Source organism: Schistocerca serialis, unplaced genomic scaffold (genome assembly GCF_023864345.2).
Source record: "Schistocerca serialis cubense isolate TAMUIC-IGC-003099 unplaced genomic scaffold, iqSchSeri2.2 HiC_scaffold_1401, whole genome shotgun sequence".
Classification (NCBI taxonomy): Eukaryota; Metazoa; Arthropoda; class Insecta; order Orthoptera; family Acrididae; genus Schistocerca; species Schistocerca serialis.
In genome coordinates this window covers 196,344-217,085 of record NW_026047627.1, presented here as the reverse complement: position 1 = coordinate 217,085, position 20,742 = coordinate 196,344, and the positions used below count along the sequence as shown (strand labels likewise).

General features: G+C 44.9%; 1 protein-coding gene across 1 annotated transcript in view; it reads right to left on the bottom strand.

Annotated features, from left to right (window-relative positions):
• LOC126442704 (uncharacterized) overlaps window positions 1–18,351 on the bottom strand; it is a 109,103-nt gene extending 90,752 nt beyond the window's left edge. Inside the window, exons 1-2 of the mRNA XM_050090754.1 lie at window positions 18,185–18,351; window positions 13,356–13,611 (exon numbers count right to left, since the gene is read on the bottom strand). Of these exons, the coding sequence (XP_049946711.1) occupies window positions 13,356–13,611; window positions 18,185–18,338 (410 nt within the window). The 5' untranslated portion in view covers window positions 18,339–18,351. The remainder of the gene's footprint in view (window positions 1–13,355; window positions 13,612–18,184) is intronic.
• Window positions 18,352–20,742: the final 2,391 nt, after the last annotated feature.

The following is a 20,742-nucleotide window of genomic DNA, read 5'->3' as shown; positions in this document are numbered from 1 at the left end:
AGTTTGGAAGGTAGCAGACAAGGTACTGGCGGAATTAAAGCTGTGACGTCGGGGCGTGAGTCGTGCTTGGGTAGCTCAGCTGGTAGAGCACTTGCCCGCATAAGGCGAAGGTGCCGAGCTCGAGTCTCGGTCCGACACACAGTTTTAATCTGCCAGGAAATTTCATATCAGCGCACGCTCCGCTGTAAAGTGAAAATTTCGCTTAGATACATCCCCCAGGTTGTGGCTAAGCCATGTCTCCGCAATATCCTTTCTTCCAGGAGTGCTGGTTTCTGTAAGGTTGGCAGGAGAGCTTCTGTGAAGTTTGGAAGGTAGCAGACGAGGTACTGGCGGAATTAAAGCTGTGACGTCGGGGCGTGAGTCGTGCTTGGGTAGCTCAGCTGGTAGAGCACTTGCCCGCGTAAGGCGAAGGTGCCGAGCTCGAGTCTCGGTCCGGCACACAGTTTTAATCTGCCAGGAAATTTCATATCAGCGCACGCTCCGCTGTAAAGTGAAAATTTCGCTTAGATACATCCCCCAGGTTGTGGCTAAGCCATGTCTCCGCAATATCCTTTCTTCCAGGAGTGCTAGTGTCTGTAAGGTTGGCAGGAGAGCTTCTGTGAAGTTTGGAAGGTAGCAGACGAGGTACTGGCGGAATTAAAGCTGTGACGACGAGGCGTGAGTCGTGCTTGGCTAGTCCGCGAAAGGCGAAGGTACCGAGCTCGAGTCTCGGTCTGGCACACAGTATTAATCTGCCAGGAAGTTTCATATCAGCGCACGCTACGCTGTAAAGTGAAAATTTCGTCTAGAAACATCCACCAGGCTGTGGCTAAGCCATGTCTCCGCAATATCCTTTCTTCCAGGAGTGCTAGTTTCTGCAAGGTTGGCAGGAGAGCTTCTGTGAAGTTTGGAAGGTAGCAGACAAGGTACTGGCGGAATTAAAGCTGTGACGACGGGGTGTGGGTAGTGCTTGGGTAGCCCGCGAAAGGCGAAGGTGCCGAGCTCGAGCCTCGGTCCGGCACACAGTTTTAATCTACCAGGAAATTTCATATCAGTGCACGCTCCTCTGTAAAGTGAGAATTTCGTCTAGAAACATCCCCCAGGTCATGGCTAAGCCATGTCTCCACAATATCCTTTCTTCCAGGAGTGCTAGTTTCTGCAATGTTGGCAGGAGAACTTCTGTGAAGTTTGGAAGGTAGCAGACGAGGTACTGGCGGAATTAAAGCTGTGACGTCGGGGCGTGAGTCGTGCTTGGGTAGCCCGCGAAAGGCGAAAGTCCTGAGTTCGAGTCTCAGTCCGGCACACATTTTTAATCTGCCAGGACGTTTGAATATAATCTTTGTTCGACAGAAAAATGAAGGGAACCTCTCATGACGGTAAAGCTTTGCCGAAACATGTATATGTGAAAAAGAAGAAACTGTGGTTCGTTGAAGGCTGGACGTTTTCAAATAACTTTTATTTATAGGTAGGCTTTAAGGGAAATATTTGCGACTGCCAGTACGGGTTTCTGTGTTGGCTTCTGTGTTTCGTACATCTACGTGTTTCTGTAAACCAACAGATTCCAAATATTACTCACTGGTATGGCAGGTGTAGGATAACTATTATCTGCTTATTTTTCAAGTGCACAGTTTTACGTTTACAAACAAGTAAAGGAAGTTTTCAGTCTTCACTGCAGTTTAACTCTCGATTGAGCGCGTCTATGCATATAATGCCCCACCCGCAAATGGCATTGTCTTGTCCAAATCTCTGCATAATAAATAAAAAAATTGCGTTGTTGTTATCAAATTGCTAGCTGTATCTATACCTTCATTATAGCTTCAGCTAGCTCAGTGGTAAGTTGTGTTTTCCAAGTGAGCAGCAGAAACGTAAAATAAACAACGCGTTTGCCGTCTTAGAATACAAGGTACACAACGCTCCCAGTCGTGTAAGTGGCGTTCCTTGCACTCTCATCTCGTTACCTTTCGTCCACAAGCGGGCCCTGCCACCCTGTACAGGCCACAACAAAGGTGGCCGACAACGAGGAGGCTGCGTGGCCCCTCGACGAGGATCCAGAGTTCGACACCGAATCAGGCCAGGAAATTGGCGATGACGCTGAGGAAGAAGAGGAACTGTTTGCCACACGACGTGACCGAGGTTCGGATCCCGAACTGGAACACAATTCAGACGATGACCGCAAACAGTCGCTCTCCGCTGTTTATATTTTTATTAGGAAAGAGAAAAATGAAAATGGAATCAATTATGCTCTAATGTAGTCATAAAGACAAAAAGAAAGAATATTGTAAAAATATTTCCTGGGTCAGAAAGCGTATCCAGAAAGGTCATAAGTGAAATGGACAGTACTTAGCCTGGAAACGACTGACAAAATGTTAAGTACACACTCTTCTGTACTCAGTCTAAGAAAGAAAGTGTACAGTATTCAAGAGAAAGGGATGCTAAAAACACTACAGAAGAAGAAATAAGGGCATTACTGGGATTGCTTTACCTCTTTGGGATTAGGCAAGCCAGCCACACTAATGTTGTCGAACTGTGGAAATCAGATGGCAGAAATATGGAGATTACGGGAGCTGTGATGAGCTATAGAAGACTGCTGTTCCTTTTACGCTGCATCCGTTTTGACGACAAAAGCTCAAGACAAGAAGGGAGAGCAACTGATAAACGTGTTGCAATAAGGCAGTTATTACAATGTCACAAATGGAGGGGTCTACATACTCGATCAAATGGGAAGAGCGTATTCCATAGCATGAGTCACAAGAAGATGGCCCTGGTCGTATCCTATTCTGTAATGGATATAGCTGGAATAAGAGCTCAAATCATTTTCGACGCAAATGAGGTAAATCCAGAAAAGGAGCATTTTCCTTGAAAGACTTAGCATTTTCCCTTGCGAGGCTTCAGGTAGTCAAAACAGATAAGGTTCCTGGACTTCCTGTCGACGTTGCAACTTTCCTAGAGAAATTCAAAGATCCGTGGGTTGAAACAATTGGGAAGCCTGCCACCAAGAAAAGAGGACGGCGTGTGACATGTGGACGAGAGAAGAAGGGAAAGCACCTCTACTACCTTAAGTTGCAGCTCAGACCGCAGCTTTCTTTAGCAAAAGGCATGGGAGAACAGCGCTTACATGTGAAAAGTTTCAAGCAGTTCTCGAAAATGCGTAAGACAGTTAACAATCCATATAGAAAGAAATTTGTGATAAATGACACTGTCCAGCTCGAAGGTTAAGATCTTGTCCAGATGTGATTAGGTACATGCGGTGCTTTTGCTTTGAGGTAGTACTTTTGGACGTGCTGATAGCTAGTAAAGGAATATTTTAGTGAAATGGTTTAAAGAATTTACTTCAAAGGCCCAATGAAATCTTTACAAGTTTTCTCCCAGAGCAACTTACGCTGTGCCTACGTGACAGAAGTTGCCTGCCTGTGGCAGTTCTGTCCAGTTGAAGCCGCTGACAAGAGACGCCTTGAGCCCTGTGCTGAGACTGCTGGTGGATTCACGCCATCGGTTTTACCCAGTAGCGTGTGTTGGATACAGGTCACGTGTGTGGACACTGGAGCACTCTGCAATGCAGAACACGGTTGCTTCTCTCTCTCGTGATCCAGACCTCGAGCAGAACAGACGTCTTTCTTGGGAGACGATCCACGAACGGCCACCAACATCAGTTAATGTGAATCGCCTCCCCTTCTGTTGCCATCTTCAATTAGTAGTTTGGCCTCCTAGAATGGCCTAAACCTGGTAACTTCCGTCTCTGGGCGCGCTCCTTGCACAGTGTGCACTGAAATATATTCTCTTTATTTTAGCTATTTTCCGATACTGTCATTCGACGGCAGCCTCGGATACCCACTTATAAATCCTGACTTCGCGACCTCCTGTGCGTTGTCGTCGCGAGCAGAATCCAACATTTTCCCTCCTTCCCTGACCATGTTCACTTTGTTACAGACAACTACACCGTCTGTGCAGTGGCTGTTAACTATGTCTGCCAGATCATTAATGTCCGACATATGCAGCAGGAGCCCAGCACCTCCCCTGCGACACGCCTGCCCGTGAGCAGGTTGACAACTGAAAACATGTATATAGAGGCATGTGGACACCCATAAGTCTAGTTTAACGAGGATGAGCAGACAGTTGGCCGTGAGGTCATGGAAGGAATCATCTGGGCATTTGCCTGAAGTAATTTAGGAAGATCACGAAGTAACGTAATCAGAACATCTGGTGGGAATTACACAGCCAGCATCATCCTGTATACAAGGTCATTAGCAGCGATTTCAAAAGCTCGTAAACTGTTTGTCAAACAAGGATACCTGATCCGTCTATTGTGACTTACGCTTGCTACTGTTTGCCCAAATCATTCCAAAGAAATGACAGGAACATCATTGTCATCCTCATAATCGTCATATCAGCCTTTTCCCGCATCATGTGGGGTCGGCGTTGTTTTGCTGGATCCTTCTCTTCCATAAATTCCTATCCAGTGCTTCTTCTCTGAGCCATCTTTTCTCCCGCAGGTCTCCTGCAACCTTGTCTTTCCACCTCAGTTTCGGTCTTCCTCTTCTCCTTGATTTTTCGATTTCTAGGTCTTCAACTCTTCTCCCCGCGTAATACTCCCCTCTTCTCTGCATGTGTAAATATCATCTCAAACTACTTTCTTGGATCTTCTTCCCTATGGGCTCCACTTTCACTGTTCCTCTGGTGTACACTTTCCTTAGTCTATCCTTTCGTGTCACCCCACTCATCCACCTTATCATTCTCATTTCAGCCACTTCCATCTTTTTCTCTTGGACTTTTGTAATTGGGCAAGTTTTTGCACTATACAGCATCGCAGGCCTCACCACAGACCTGTAAAACTTTCCTTTCATTCTGCAGCTAACTTTCTTATCACACAGTACTCAGCTCAGTTTTCTCCAGTTCATCCATAACTGTTTATCCTCTGCTGTATTTCGACCTCCAGTCCTCCATTACTTTTCATGTAAGAGCCTAGGTATTTAAATTTCTTGATCATCGGTTGTTCTCCTTGCAGGTTAATATATAGATTTTTCGCATCCTTTGTTGGTTTTTCCTCTTCCCGGCATAAATCCAAACTGTTCTTTACATACGTCGGTTTCTAGACGCACCCTCTTCTCAAATATCCTTTCCAAGATCTTCATTGTGTGGGACATCACTTTTATCACTCTATAATTGCCCTAATATAGAAGTATACTGCTTCTCCACACATGCGGCGTTCTTTCTCCTTTCCAGATCTTCTGCATTAGATCCCAGAGAATATCAGTACGCTGTTCTTCCATACTTCTCCATGCTTCTATTGGGATTTGGTCAGCTCCTAGGGCCTCCCATTTTTCATTTTCTTCATCGCATGTTGGACTTCTTTCCTACTTATACTTTGGGTCATTCTATCATTTATATCTCCTTACTCATACTTCTCTCATACATTTTCCTCATTCAATAGCCTTTGAAAGTACTCCCACCACCGATTCAGGATTTCCTCAAGGTCGTATAATACTACACCTGATTTATCCTTTATCGGCCTCACTGATGTTATGTCCTTGGTCGCCTTATCTCTTCCTTTAGCTATCCTTAGGAGTTGCCTGTCGTCCTGTCTTCTTTCCAGTTCTTCATACGCCTCTTCCAAGACAGGAACATGCATACCAAAATGCCGTGGCTTACATCTTATCATTCCGAGAACGAGGTGCCGGAGAAAAGAAAATGTCAAAACTGAAGCTGTGAGTACAAGTCGTGAGTCATGTCTCCATAGAATAATTTTATTTGGAACTCTTCCAGATGATGTGTGCATACAAAAAAAGGAACTGTGAGTCCTTCTGGATGCAAAACGATTTTGTTGTTTCGTTATTTATTCCCCAATCTTGTTTCAGCGACAAATGTCGCCTTCATTAATGGGTCATGGGGTCTTTATATCTAAAACATGCAGAGAATAGCATAGTTATAAAACACTGTAAAACATTATTATATATGTACTGTTTGTTTTATAAATACTGTTTTCCGTGAGTACTTTCATAATACCTTATTTATTATACAGTACGGCATTGTTTTAAGATTGTTGCTGGTGTTTGGGGCATATTTTCTGTGTGCCTCTGTTGCCGTTTTTCGCGGCATAGGTTATGTCATCTGCAAATGTATGAGCGGCTATTACTAAACAAAAACAAAAACATTAACTTATGTATGTCAGCGTCATACAGTTGGGATTGCCGCAGTGTTGTGGATACAGTTTTGATGTGTACTCGGTTGTTACATAGTTTCTCGTGTACTTACGTTCGCGGCACGGCTTTAAGCTAATTTTACACACAGAAAAACGTAAGTTTCGCACTTCGTTCATAATCCAAAACATTACGCCATCTTGCCATTAGCATGTGTCGCGAGAAATCTATCGCATGTTACAAGGACGCTATAAAAATTGTAGCGGAAGTTCTGACGACTTCTGTTCTTCGTTTATGTCTTTTTGCGTGTGTGTGCATTCTGTTATGTGTAGATCACTTTCGATATTAGTAGAGGTGCAGTTTTTGTTCATTGGGTGTCTTGCGAAAGTTGAATGTGTGCTGTCACTTTTTAGGACTCTGTGTACTTCGTTCGGATATTTTTGATTGTTTCTTCTATGGGTTAGGTCTGATAGCAGTTACATGTGAGCTGGTATATTCCAGCATGCTGAATTTTTCTGAGATTCTTTTGTCTGGTCTTAGCCTTTTATGAACTATGTTGTTTGTTTAGAATGTTATTGGGATCCCTTGCTTCTTCAAGATGTTTCCAGTTCTATGTGATATTTTATTACTGTATGTCAGTGTGTACCATATGTTCCCGTTTCCTGGAGTGATGTGGTCTGCCGTGTTGTCTGTGTGTTTGGCCTGTGGGTTTTCAGATTCTTTGCTTGTGCTTTTGAGTGGGTGGCCACTATTTTTATGTTTCATATTTACCTTGCTGTTGAGCTTGTTTATGATATCTGTTTTGTAGTCATTTTCAACAGCAATTTGTTTGATTATAAATGGTTCAAATGGCTCTGAGCACTATGGGACCTAACTGCTGTGGTCATCAGTCCCCTAGAACTTAGATCTACGTAAACCTAACTAACCTAAGGACATCACACACATCCATGCCCGATGCAGGATTCGAACCTGCGACCGTATCAGTCGCGTGGTTCCAGACTGTAGTGCCTAGAACCGCTCGGCCACTCTGGCCGGCTGTGTTTGATTATATTTAGTTCCTGTGTGTACTCTTCAGCTTAAGACGTGTTCTGTTTATCCTGTGGAGTATATGTGCAAAGTTGGCATATTTACTGAATGTATGGTGGTTGGATGAGATAAGGGTAGCAGTGGTTGGGGATGTGGGTTTCCTGAAGATGGAAAAATAATTTTGGTGCTTGTTTCTTGTAACTGTAAGATTAAGGAAATTTGGATTCTTGTTTTTTTTTTTCTCTTTCCTTTGTGAAGTGGGTCTGAGGTAGTACTGTGTTGATGTTACTGTGTAGCTCTTCAACTGTTTCGTGTTTCATCTATAAGACAATTATGTCATCCTCGTATCGGTACCAGTCAATTATTTTGTACTCATCTTGTTTTAGAAAGTTGTTGAATATTGTGTTCTCTATACGATCCAAGATTATGCCTACTAATTTCCCACTGAGGGGATATCCCATGGCTAGCCCCTCTTCTTGCAAACAGAAGTTGTTGCTGAAAGTGAAATAGTTTTGTTCAGTGATTAGACTAAGAATGGATGAGATTTCATTTATTTGTCTTTCTGGGAATTTCTTGTACTTTAGCTGTTGTTCTATAGTGTTTATAGTTTCTTCTGTGAGTATGTGTGTGTACATGGATGTAATGTCAGAAGATACAAGTTTTGCTGTTGGGGGATGTTCTTAATTTTCTCTATTATGTCTTCTGGCGTTTTGAAGCTTCTGTTGTTTGTGTATGTGTATGTTTTCTCTAGGAATGTGTACATGTGTCTCTCTGAAGTCCACCGCTGGCCTGACTAGAGTGAGAAGTTTGTGGACCTTTGGGAGGCCTGTTAAGAGTGGAGCTTTAGGACTCCTTTTTATCATTCTTTTTGTCTGGTTCTGTGTGATTATCCGTGTGATGCTTTCTATTAATGTCTCTGGGTTCCTTTGATATCTTTGTGTTGGGTAATCACTTAGGTTGGTCATTATATTCTATTCCAGAAGTTTTTCTGTTTATACCAACAACAACAGAAGAAAATTATCACATACAAAAAGCAATAGCGGAAGGGAAAAACGTAATAAACGGAGAAACAACACCTTTCAACGACACAATCTTCACTGCTCTGAGAGAACTGACGCACGACACACAACAGAAAGCACACACTTGCAAAAGAACCACTCGCCCATCAGACAGAGACACATAAATGAGGAACGGAAGTCGTCAGAACTCGCGCTTAAATTTTCATAACCTTCTCGCAAGGTGTGATACATTTCTCACGAGACACGCCAGCGGCAAGTTGGCGTAACGTTATGCATTATGAAAGAAGTGCGACGGTTATGTATTTCTGTGTGTAGACCTAGCTGCAAGCCGTCCAGTGAACATGAGTACACGAGAAACTATGTAACAACCTAGTACACACCAAAACTGTACCCACAACACTACCGTAATCCCAACCGCATAACGCTGACATACGTAAGTTCACGTTTTCGTATTTGTTTAGTAATAGTCGCTCACACAGTTGCAAATGACATGATTTATGTTGAGAAAAACGGCAACAGAAAAACACAGAAAATATGCCCCAAACACCAACAAGAATCTTAAAACCACGCTGTAATGTATAATAAATAAGCTATTATGAGTGTACCCACAGAACACAATATTTAAAAAGAAACAGTAAATATTTATAACGTTTTACACCGTTTTATGGCTGTGCTATTTTCTGCATGTATTACATTGATGGCGATATTTGTCTCTGAAAGTAACATGGGCAATGAATAAATAAATAAATGAACAACAAAAATATTTTGCATCAAGGCGGACCGACAATGCCCACATTGTTGTTCATATCTCGATACTACAGTTGGTGTGAGAAGTGTCCGCAGAAGGAGGAGGACTGGGTTTGAGTGCCGGCCTGACACACAGTTTCCATCTGCCAGCAAGATTCAGGTTTCAGATTGATGTGAAATAACTCTATTTCTGTTATCATTACAATTGTTGTAGTTATTTGTCTTTGTCATTGTTAGTTCGAAGACAGGTTTGATGCTGCTCTCCATGCTACAGTATCCTGTGCGAGCCCCTGCACTTCCAAAACACTACTGCAGCCTGCATTCATCTGAACCTGTTTCCTGTACTCATTACTCGGTGTCCCTCTACAAGTTTCTCTCCCCACACTACTTCTCCATTACCAAACGGACGATTCGCTGACGTCCCAGGAGGTGTTCTGTCAACTGATCCCTTCTTTCAGTCCACTTGTGGCATATTTTTTACTGTCTCTAATTCGATTCAGTATCTTCTCATTAATTAAACCATCTAAACACCTATTCTTCAGCAGTTTGCCCTAGCACTACGTCTCAGTACCTCATATTCTCCTCTTGTGTCAGCTGCTTAACATCCATGTTTCACTCCATACAAGACTACACTCGTAACAAGTACCTTAAGAAATTACAGCGTAAAGGTTAAATTTATGTTAAACAGCAAAACAATTACTCTCTTCCAGAGATGTTTTCCAAGCCCTAGCCAGTCTGTATTTTATGTCCTGTCTACTTCGGCTGCAAACAATTATGTGGCTGCCTGAATAGGACAACTCATCTACTGCTTTAGAGTCTTCCTTCCTAATCTAATTACCCTTTAGAATGTGACAGATCAACGTTTCAGCAATCTTATTAGCTCGCTTAGTAAGATATGGATATGTTGAGATGTGTTTCACTGCTTAATACACACATAAAAAAATAGATTGCATCACCTCGGTTCCGAGAGTTCCGGAACCTGTACAGAAAATTGGAATAGATATCAATATAAACATCATTTCCGCCCTTTTTAGTGGTCAAGAAAACCACACGTTGCACGTTGTTCCACCATACAGCGAGACCTTCAGAGGTGATGGTCCAAATGCTGTACACACTGGTACCTCTAATACCCAGTAGCACGTCCTCTGGCATTGATACATGCTTGTATTCGTCGTGGCGTGCTATCCACAAGTCCTTCAAGGCACTGTTGGTCCAGATTGTCTCACTCCTCAACGGCGAATCGGCGTAGATCCCTCAGATTGGTTGGCGGGTCACATACCGCGCTGCACGGTGTCGTGGTTCCAAAGATGGACTTCGCCACGGACGTCGGGAGTGAAGTTGCGCATTATGCAGCCGATTGCGCACAGTTTCAGTTGTAACAGGACGTCCTGTGGCTGCACGAAAAGCGTTATTCTACATAGTGGCGTTGCTGTAAGGGTTTCTCCGAGCCATAATCCGTAGGCAGCGGTTATCCAATGAAGTAGTAGTAGCCCTTGGGCCGCCTGAGCGAGGCATGTGGTTTGCAGTTCCTGTCTCTCTGTATCTCCTCCATGTCCGAACAACATCGCTTTGGTTCACTCCAAGAAGCCTGGACACTTCTCCTGTTCAGAGTCCTTCCTGGCACAAAGTAACAACGCGGACGCGATCGAACCGCGGTATTGACCGTCTAGGCATGGTTGAACTACAGACAACACCAGCCGTGTACCTCCTTCCTGGTGGAATGACTGCAACTGTCGGATCCCTTCCGTCTAATAAGCGCTGTTCATGCACGGTTGTTTACGTCTTTGGGCGGATTTAGTGACATCTCTGAACAGTCGAAGGGACTGTAACTGTGATTCAATATCCACAATCAACGTCTATCTTCAGCAGTTCTGGGAACTGGGGTGATGCAAAACTTTTTTTCATGTGTGTATGACGGAGACATTACCATATTTGACAGAAAATGAAACTAAGTAAATGAATTATCGTTCGATGATCGACAGAGCACGAAAATAATATCACAACGGAAACATTTTCCCAATGTTGTGCAGATGTTACGAATTTAATCACAACCCATCATATCTCAGCATAAGAACATGAATCCTAGTCCGTGATTATGTAAATAGTAGTTGCAGAACATCAGGAACGTTTTCCTTTATGATATTAAAATGGCATTATATGCAAATGAGGAACTAAGATTGGAAATTTGTGTTTGTAGAAAGAAAGTAATCCACCGATTATGGTACTCCATTTATGAGTGAAATTAACAACGAACAAAGTGTGCTTGAAGTCGCCAACTACAAAGTTATTTCCCACCTGATGCTTATCATACAGGGTTTAAGTGTTGGCTAAAAGTGTATAAAACGCAGAGCTTCTGGAAAGCATGAACTAATCCCATCAGACGAAATGATATGCCTCCACTTAATTGAGCACAGAGGTCGCTTTGGAGGGCTGGATGCCGTGCTGCAGGGGAGGAACCAGGCGGTCACGTGACGCTCCACTGTTGACGTCAGTGGTGACGGTGAGGTGACAATCGCGGTGTGTACGTGCCAGTCGCTCGCGTGGGATCAGGCGGTCACCTGCGTCGACGTGGAGATGTCGAGAATTGGTAGAAAGGAATTTTTGCGTTTCGACATGTCCACGACCACACCACTAGTAAACTTAGACGATTTGTTGGTCTATCAATGTGGACTGTCCAAGTATCTGCAACGAATAGTGAACCACTCGTAGTGATGTGAGGCACTGGCGTAAAAAGATCCTAGCCGACAGGGCTGTTGACGAGTGTCACTCCAAGTGACTGGCGATTGCCAATGCCTGGCAAAGCAGCTCCATCTGAACCAGCTGCCTAGCAATTGTTCGGAAGGCGGCTGCATAGACTCGACATTTGGAGTCAGCGGCCGTCGCTCACACAGACACACACACAGCTGCGCGTCTTGAGTGGGCCAAACGACACAGAGACGGACAGTGGCTGGGCGGAGGTGCGTCACACGAGTCGCGCGATTTCGCCTCTTCTGAATTATGGAGGTGGCGATGGGACCGACGGCCTACAGAGGATGCAGTTCAAGCCACTGGTGGTTCCATGGTGTCATAGGGGTGTTCTGTCGCCGTGACTTGGATTCAGTCACCAACGTTATATTTCAACATTGTCGGTGACGAAGTGTTGCCCTATTCTCTGGACACTTGCATTGTAGAAGATGACACACACAGTCGTGTTCCCAGGGTTGCGTGCATACACTACCGGTTTCACGAACACTCCGGCGCCCTACAGCACCTCGAGGCGACCACTAGACAACCCGGTCTCAGAGCCGCAGACGTTGTACGGTACTGTCTGGAACAGCGGCTGAGACGTGGCAGCCGACATCCACACACACTGGTAGCTCTGCGGGATCTGATGCAGCAGTGGGAGGCCTCGGGCAGATGCTGCATATCTGAAGAAACTTTCGGAACTCTCTTCCCCGCCGAGTTGACGAAGTCTTCGAGGCTAGAGGCGGTAATACCGTGATGCCATTTCATGATCCTTGAAGCAAAAGTTGGCTTGAATGTGACTGTCTTACTATAAGTTAATGATGTATGGAAAGAATGGGAATCATGCACCAGCTAGTTGTACTTCACAAGTTTATTCGAATCCTTACCTAGGTTTAAGCAGATATAAACCTTTCTTCCTTGGAAGAAGTAGTAATATCTGTAAACTTATTGTGTGAAAAGAGAAAACAGGTCATAAAGCTCAGTCAACACTAAGATGACCCATATAAATGCTAAGGTACAGTAAAGCAAGGTAAAAGTGTGAATAAACATCTGACGTGCCACTGGTTGGCTGTTCGATTCCTATGGCTTCCATAATTTTACTGTTGCTGACTGCTGCCATGTTAGAGATTTTAATTACGTATATATAGCAAATGTTGTTGAGTATTACTGTATTCTGGTGGTGCAGGGTGTTGGCTCTATAATTGCTTCTTTCGAAAAGTAATTAATTTAGCCACTTGCAGTGTTTATTGTTCACTTTTGAACTAATTTACAACTAACAACGATATCGAGCTACAGCTGTTGTCATCTCAAACGACGCTGTACTTTTATTGATTTTTGATAATACGGTTGGGAAATAGGAATATAAATTCAATTTTAGTAAGGCAAGCAGTCTGGATGAAAAGCTTTTATTGTTAGTTACCGCTTTCAGTCTTTGACTGTCATCATCAGATGATTTACTCTCTGCTGTAGCGATATGCGGAGACAGCGAGCGGAGAGAGACGTATGCCACGAGGCACTTTCCATTGACTGCTCGGTGGAAAGTGTCAACAGAAGAGGCGGCGGCAGAAGGTATTAGCGCGCTTCCTCTTTGGGTCTCACAAATGTGCCCTTATTGACAGATAGTTAGTATCGCAAAATAGGAAAAGTAGGTGACAGCATTGAGAATAAATTTAAGGAAAGAATTAGTTGTACGGTTAGTAGTAATGGCGTCGAGTGGTCTACATACCTCGGTACACAGCGGGAGTCGATACAGTCGTCAGCGATCCGGCAGTCGACCTCCTCGATGAGTTCCACGGATTCGTCCCACGTGAGGCGGCGGAGCTGCGCCAGGGCGCCGGCGCATCCCCCTCCCTCCTCCGCTCCACCTGCTGGCGGCGGCGGCAGTCCGGAGTCCCAGATGCGGTCTGCCAGGCGCTGCGCAGCTGACCACGTGGGCGGTGGCTGCTCCAGTCTCTCGCACGTTGTGAACGCCGGTGACAAAACTGCAAAACGTTCTTCAGTCACCTCGAGGTCTGCACTCTGACTCACGAACTTCCCTGGGCTACTCATATGCACATCAGTACTAGCAGCTACTGAAAGTGAAACACTAAGAGAGCTGCAGCCAACGATAATCGACACGGCGTGAGGTGTGCTGCACACTTTTACAAGCAAAAGGTCAACAAGTCAGCTGACTGTCAGCACGGCGGCCACTGCTGCGGCTCCCCTTCACGAGGAAGCGGCAAGAGCTGCGCCGAGAGTACAACACTGGACACTGTGCCGTCATTCCGTATGAGCCGAGGTTCTGACTGCAGCATCGGTGTGGACGATCCGTGCATCGAGGCCCTGAGCAGAGCGGAGAATGCCACGTTGCACTCTCGCCCATCTCACGGGGAGTCACTCGGTATACAATACGTAATTGGTTACACTGATCGCAGCTGTTACGTTTCTGAGTCCTTGAGACAGCTCGCTTGCGATATTTTCGACATCCTTTCAACAAAATAATTTAATGTCGCATGTCAGCCATGCTGTTCTGCCCCAGTTTGACAGAGTTAGCACCGCTACCACAGCAACGTGTGATGTACCGGGCTAGGCGCAGACAGTAATATTTAAGTGAAAATCACACTTATCGTTAACTGGTTTGATTGGCGAGATTGGGAATAAGACTTATGGACCCGTGCTCATAGATCTTTGCAGAACGCCAGAGCAAATACAGTTTCACGTTGGTGTCAGAGCTGGCAGTGCGGGGCTGGAGAGGAGACTCCAGGCTGGCCGAGAGGCAACTGGGCTGCAGGCGGCAGGGCGCTCCGGACTGGAGCGGCAGCCGGTGGGAGCCTTTCCTGGTGACTTCAGATCTCCAGTCCAGGCTGGGCCGTGAATGACGACCCCAGGCATTCTGTACTCTCATCTCCTGGAGCGCCGCACACTTAGCCTGTCTCATCACAGTCTACCTGCCAAGTACTGCGTCACAGTCAAGTAACTGCAGCCAGAAAAGCTGGAATTCCCAATGATGTAATCGGCATACCACTCTCCTCTCGCTTTAATCTCTGGGATCCGCCTCTGAGCTGTATTTTCCTCTTAGCTGTAGCCGTGTTTACCCAGGGTATCTCGTTACGTAAGTAGCAGAGGCGCTACCATTCGTTATTCTGTACACTTCCGAGGCAGTAGTTGCACTTCTGTCCCTTTGTACTTGTGTGCGAACGTTCAGCGCTTATGGAGCAGGGAGAAAACAAATGTAATAGCTAAGTACTCATAAAATGTTGAGATCATTTTAGAAATAATCGAACTTAAATTGTCGACCGATATGCAAGTGCGGCTGACATACGGTTCCTCGCCGCAGATAAAGCAGCAATGAAGGCACTGAGTGGCAGAGAGTGGCTTTGCACTAAAAAGCGCTGATCTGTTCTCACCTGCAAGAAAGTTTACGGCAGAATCTCTGGACACACAAAAGATATTCTGCCTGCTCATCCCCTCTGGCGAGAGCGACTCACGTCTTTTTAAGGAAATGCGTGAAAACACCAGCTATGAGTCAGACTGCAAAATTGAGAAATAAAGAAGAAAGCGTAATGTCTCTGTAAAGAAAGAGCCCACGTGGCTACACACGTCATATCCACTTCGCGAAAGAGAGTCCAGCTGAGGGAACATCGGCGGTGAGGTAATATCGCCAGCAAGCATTCTAAAAGTTTCCTATCTGCCCAGTGAGACTGCTAATTCAGATAACGTGTCTCGCAATCGGTGTGGCTACCGGCCTGTAAACATACAAACAGTCTCTTCTGATGTGACTGTGGGCAGCTGCTACTGTTAACCGAAAAATCGGGATGCCATTGCGGTGTGTCTATTGTAATTAACCACTGTGAACGATCGAGTAATGCACACCTGATATCAATGAACGTAATTGACTCGTACAGAGGGAAGTCCACGCTGCTGGCACAACACGGAGACCTCCGCCTCGTCGTGTCTGAGGGCCGACTGACTCACTTGGCGCTCTCCGTAACCTGCAATGTATTCTCGCGAGAGCCTGTCCCCGTCAACTGTGCAGCGATACTTGAAGCTTCCCGTACTGGAATAATGCCACAGTTACGGCCAATGACTGAGGGACTTTCCCTGACAATCACCGTAACGAAAGGAAACTACTCCTATTGTGATTAAGCGAAACTGTGTTTACGGCCGACTGGCGCACCTCCTCCACGTACTCCCCGACCTGTGTGTCTGGCTGCAGGCAGGCCGGCCTCCCACGCAGCGGGCCACGGCCCCCACCCCCGCACTGGGCGACTCGCGCCACGGGCCGCTCGCGTTCTCCGGCCGTGGGAACACACTCCAGCCACAGCCTGGAACCTCTATAAGTCTGGAAACTCTATAAGCCCCAGAAAACAGCTGGTTGTATGTAATGAAACAATCGTCCTTCGATTCTGCCTCGTATGTTATCATTGTTTCTGCATCTTTAGTTTTTATTGTGTGATATTTTAACTTGTTCAAATAGCAAGTGTATGTCTGAAAGCATTACCCGGGGACTGATGAGGTTCACTTTCTCTTCGGAACCTCCGTGCGGAAGTTGATGATCGTTCCTTCAGCAGAGAGGAGCGAGGGCAATGGTCGCTAGAAATACACTGGCGGAAAAGAAAATCTCAGCACAAAATAAAAATTACTGTAGAGGATTGAGATTGCGGGGGTATATCTCCCTAGGTGACACACCTTATAGCTTAGAAGAGAACTATGAAGTACAAAAGCCGCTGCCTCAGCTCGAAGTAAAGCAAAGGTGGAAAAGCCGAAGTAAGGCATCCTGCAGCTCTTTTAATGTAAATGTTTGTAAAAGTAACATTTGGATTTCCTGGTCAACTCCTACGAATACCCCATTTTATTTTCCGTGTATGCTGTAAGCTACGGGTAAAGACACAAGCCGGACATGCACTTGCATGTCAGATGTGACAGCGTTCGGCGGCCCACATATTGCCCACGATGCTAACACAACACTGGCTGATGATGCCAGCAGGGGGCGGGACTGGAGCTGTCAAATGATGTCGACAGCACGAGGCTACGGAGCGCAGCTGAACTGCTTAGTCGACGAGTAAGTCACGGTAGTGCTACAGTGCTAGTGCTGTTGTTACAAAGCAGAGCAATGGCAACGATAAACGAAGCAAACATTGCGTTATATCTTCACTAACAGTAGCCAAAGTCGAGATTTGATCAGAAAGGAAGTCAAGAAATTTCGTTGAGTGAGAAAGAAGTGGCGGATGAGTCAGCGGAATGCGTGGTGTTGTGCGAACAGTGTACAAGAGGAGTGCAGTGATGGCGGTACTTGCACGGCACTAGAAAGTTGTACTGAAACAGGTGTGCTGTAGTTCATCGTCGTTGTCGGACAGAGGGCCGCAGCTCCCGTTTCCAGTCAAACGTAGTGAAGGACAGTCGTTGTCCAAGGACTTGGAAAATCGCAGACAGCATAGCAAAAGAACAATTACGAACAAATTTTGAACAAGTCAGCTGAAATATGACCGTTAGTGTGTAAGGAAAACTACTGACATTCAACGGAGGACAAGGCGCACTTATCACAAAAACTGGTGTTTGCGCAGTTCAAGGATGCTCGACATACATTATAGAGATTTAAAGATAAGTAGTAGATGCTTGCATGGCGACAAACAGTGCTACAGAAGTGTGAGACGTGAGATAATGAAATTTCGAAGAAAGTGTCAACTCTACGATGCACAGCAAACTACAGGATCGACCGAAATATTTGTAGATGAGATAAGCAAATTTACCCCGTCGTTGAGTAAGGAACTTGTTTTCAACTGCAGCCAATCGGCATTTGAAGAGGAAACGTACATGAAAGGGACCCTGAAAATTAGAGGTACCAAGACAGATCAGTCAATATCATCTATTATCAATTCGCATTCGTATACAGTTATGCTGACTGATTAACCAGATGGTAAAATGGCTGGAACGCTGTTTATTGCTCTGCGTCCTTTAATTCTTTCTCGTGTGTGTAATTTTGGCAGGGGCCGTAGGGAATATTTACGTCACAGAAGACAAGAGTGGGAGAACAGACGTAAGAGAACTACAGCTATTGTATGATCACTGCTTTTGGCCAATAGCTCGTCAGAAAATAGGTGTTTTTTCTTGATTACTAGGCTGTGCATAGATATCATACTCCTAAAGAACAAGCTACCGCTCCTGGAAAGTGTGTGACATAGCAGTTCGTACCACCTGGAACCACCAGATGAATAGTACCTCCAGATATCTGTCTTTTCAGTGTGTATGAAACATATTATAACACTATCTGCACCAACGCCTTAAAGGACATCCAGTTTTACGATAAGCTCCACGACAGGCTGTTTCGCATTCGGTTGCATGCCATCACTTTCCTTCAGTTCTCGTCACCCTGTTACACCAGTGTCATTTGTATACGTATTCCTTAAGAGTGGATACCTAGCTGAGCGTCCTCATAATAAACATAGTCCTTCACTGTCAGGCAGAAAACGTATAATTTTCAATAACAGCATATGTAAGCCAAGCCGCCTGTGAGTGTTTGATAAGTGGACTGTGCATAACGTCTTATCAATACGTACAGCAGGAAAGAGCACTTACAGGGATGGTGACAGTAGCACCGCTGTAGCACATATTCACCGGCACTGAGCTCGGAGCTTTTGTCCATGTGCCTGCAGACGCACTCCAGCACCGAGTAGGTCCCGTTTGCTGCAAGCAGAGCTGCCACTGTGGCAATTACGCCCGCCGGCTGCATTGTCCGCTGTCGACACTGGGGAGCAAACAGAAGCAGTGCGCGCCGCAGGGAGCGCGCGCTCAATATGACGGCGGGCGCAGCGGAAGTCTGCCGCAGGACGGCCAAACCACGGGAAGCGTGACGCTTCTCATCCGGATGACCGCCGTATTCCTGTCTGCCTGGTGAGAGCTCGCGAAAGTCGTCGAGTAAAACAAAAGTGGTATCTGCCCTTCCCCAAGGAAGTGTTGTAGTCATTGTGCTGTTCCTAATCTATAAAAACAATTTAGGAGGCAATCTGAGCAGCCATTGTTTGCAGATGATGCTGTCTTTTACCATCTAGTAAAGTCATCAGAAGATCAAAGCAATAGCAAAATGATTTATAGAGTGTACCGGTGCAGTGCGTAAAGTGGCACTTGATTCTAAATAATGAAAAGTGTTACGTCATCCACAGGAGAACTAGAAGGAACTCGTTAAATTTCTTTTACTCGATGAGTCACACAAATTGAAAGGGTGCCGTTTAAGCTAAATGCCAAGGTATTACAATTAGGGCCAACTTAAATAGGAACGATCAAATAGAAAATCTTGTAGGGAAACTGTGTTTTGTTTGCAGAACACATAGACAAAGCGACAAGCGCACTAAAGAGACTTTCACTTAGTGATGCTACAAGAACCCTCCGCCACACACCGCCGGGTGTCACGCGGAGTACTGGTGTAGATGCAGATGTACATCTACAACTCCACACAAGTCGCAATATGGTGCATGGTGGAAGTTGCCTTGCACCATCACTAGTCATTTTCTTCCCTGTTACGCTCGTAAATACAGAGAGGGAAAAGCGACTCTCTTTATGCCTCCATCACCATCAGTTTTTTGCTATATTAGCAGGTCCCTTGCCTCTCCATTTTCTGCGATCCATTGCCTCCTTCTTACGGCTGCTGCATGTTGTACCGTCCATTACGTCATCCAGTATCTGAAATCTCCTCCTTCCTCGCTTCGTTTTCCCTTCTACATAACCTTCTACACATGTTTTTATCAGTCCGTCATTCTTTATTAATATATGCCCAATCCAATTTCATTTTCTTCTCTTTATTACATCTAGCAACTGTCTTTTCCCTCCCACTCATCTCAATACCTCTTCATTTATTACTCTGTCCATCCAACTTATTCTTTCCATACTCCGCCATGTCCACATCTCAGAAGCCTCCAGCCTTTCTCGGTCTTTATTCCTCAAAACCCATGTTTCACGCCATACAGAAGAGCACTCCATACAAAACAATTGATCTTTTCCTCAGTTCTCTGTCCACACTGCTGCAGAAAACTCTCCTTTTCTTATAAAATGCCTCTTTTACTACTGCTATCCTTGTTTTCATTTCTGTGGTGCACTTCCAGTCGGTGTCTATCCTTCTTCCAAGATACTTAAAATTTAGCACCTGTTCTAATATTTCTCCATTCAGCATAACTTTTATTTCTTTATTTTCTCCTAGTGCCAATACTTTTGTTTTCTTTGTGTTAATTTTCATTCCATAATGGCGTCAATGCTGTCCATTAAATCCTGTAATTGTTTTTCCCCTGTGGCTAGAAGGACCATGTCATCAGCAAACCTCAAACACCCTACTCTTCTTCAATTTCTACTCCTTTGTCATCTAATTTGCATTGGGCAATCATATTTTCCAAGTAGAGATTGAAAACGTTAGGTGATAGACAGCATCCTTGTCTTACTCCTCTTCCTAGTCCGATCCAGTTTGTACTTTCTCCTCTCACTTTAACTGAGGCTTTTTGATTAAGATATAATGAATCTTCTGGTTTTACAGTCCACTCTCTTTTCTCTCATTACAGTCGCCAGCTTGCCCCAAGCCACACTGTCAAATGCCTTTTCTAGATCGGTGAAGCACATTTAGAGGTCTCTTCCTTTTTCAATAAACCTTTCTCCCAAGAGTCGTAGGAGCCCCACTGCATCTCTGGTGTCCGTATTCCGTCTAAAGCCAAACTGCTCCTCGCCAAGATTCTCCTCCATTAATTTTTAAAGTCGGTTATTAATTATTCTTAACATCATTTTGGCTGCATGTGAAATGAGGCTGATTGTCCCGTGCTCACTCCATTTCTTGATTCCTTGTTTTTTTTTCGGTAATGGAATCATTAGTTTTGTCAGAAAGTCCTCAGGCTATTCACCACTGTCACATATTTTATTCATAACCTCAATATTTCCCTTATTTCATCTTGTTTCAAGCATTTTAATATTTCTCCCGGCATTTGTACCTACTGCTTTACCGTTTTTCATTGCACTCATGCCAGACGTCACTTCTTCCATTATGATGGCTGGGCCTTCATTTCTGGTCATCATTTACACTGTTGAGTAATTCAAGTTCCACAGTTTCTGGTTTGCGATCTGTGTCATATAGCTCTTTTAGATATTCTTCCCATCGCTGG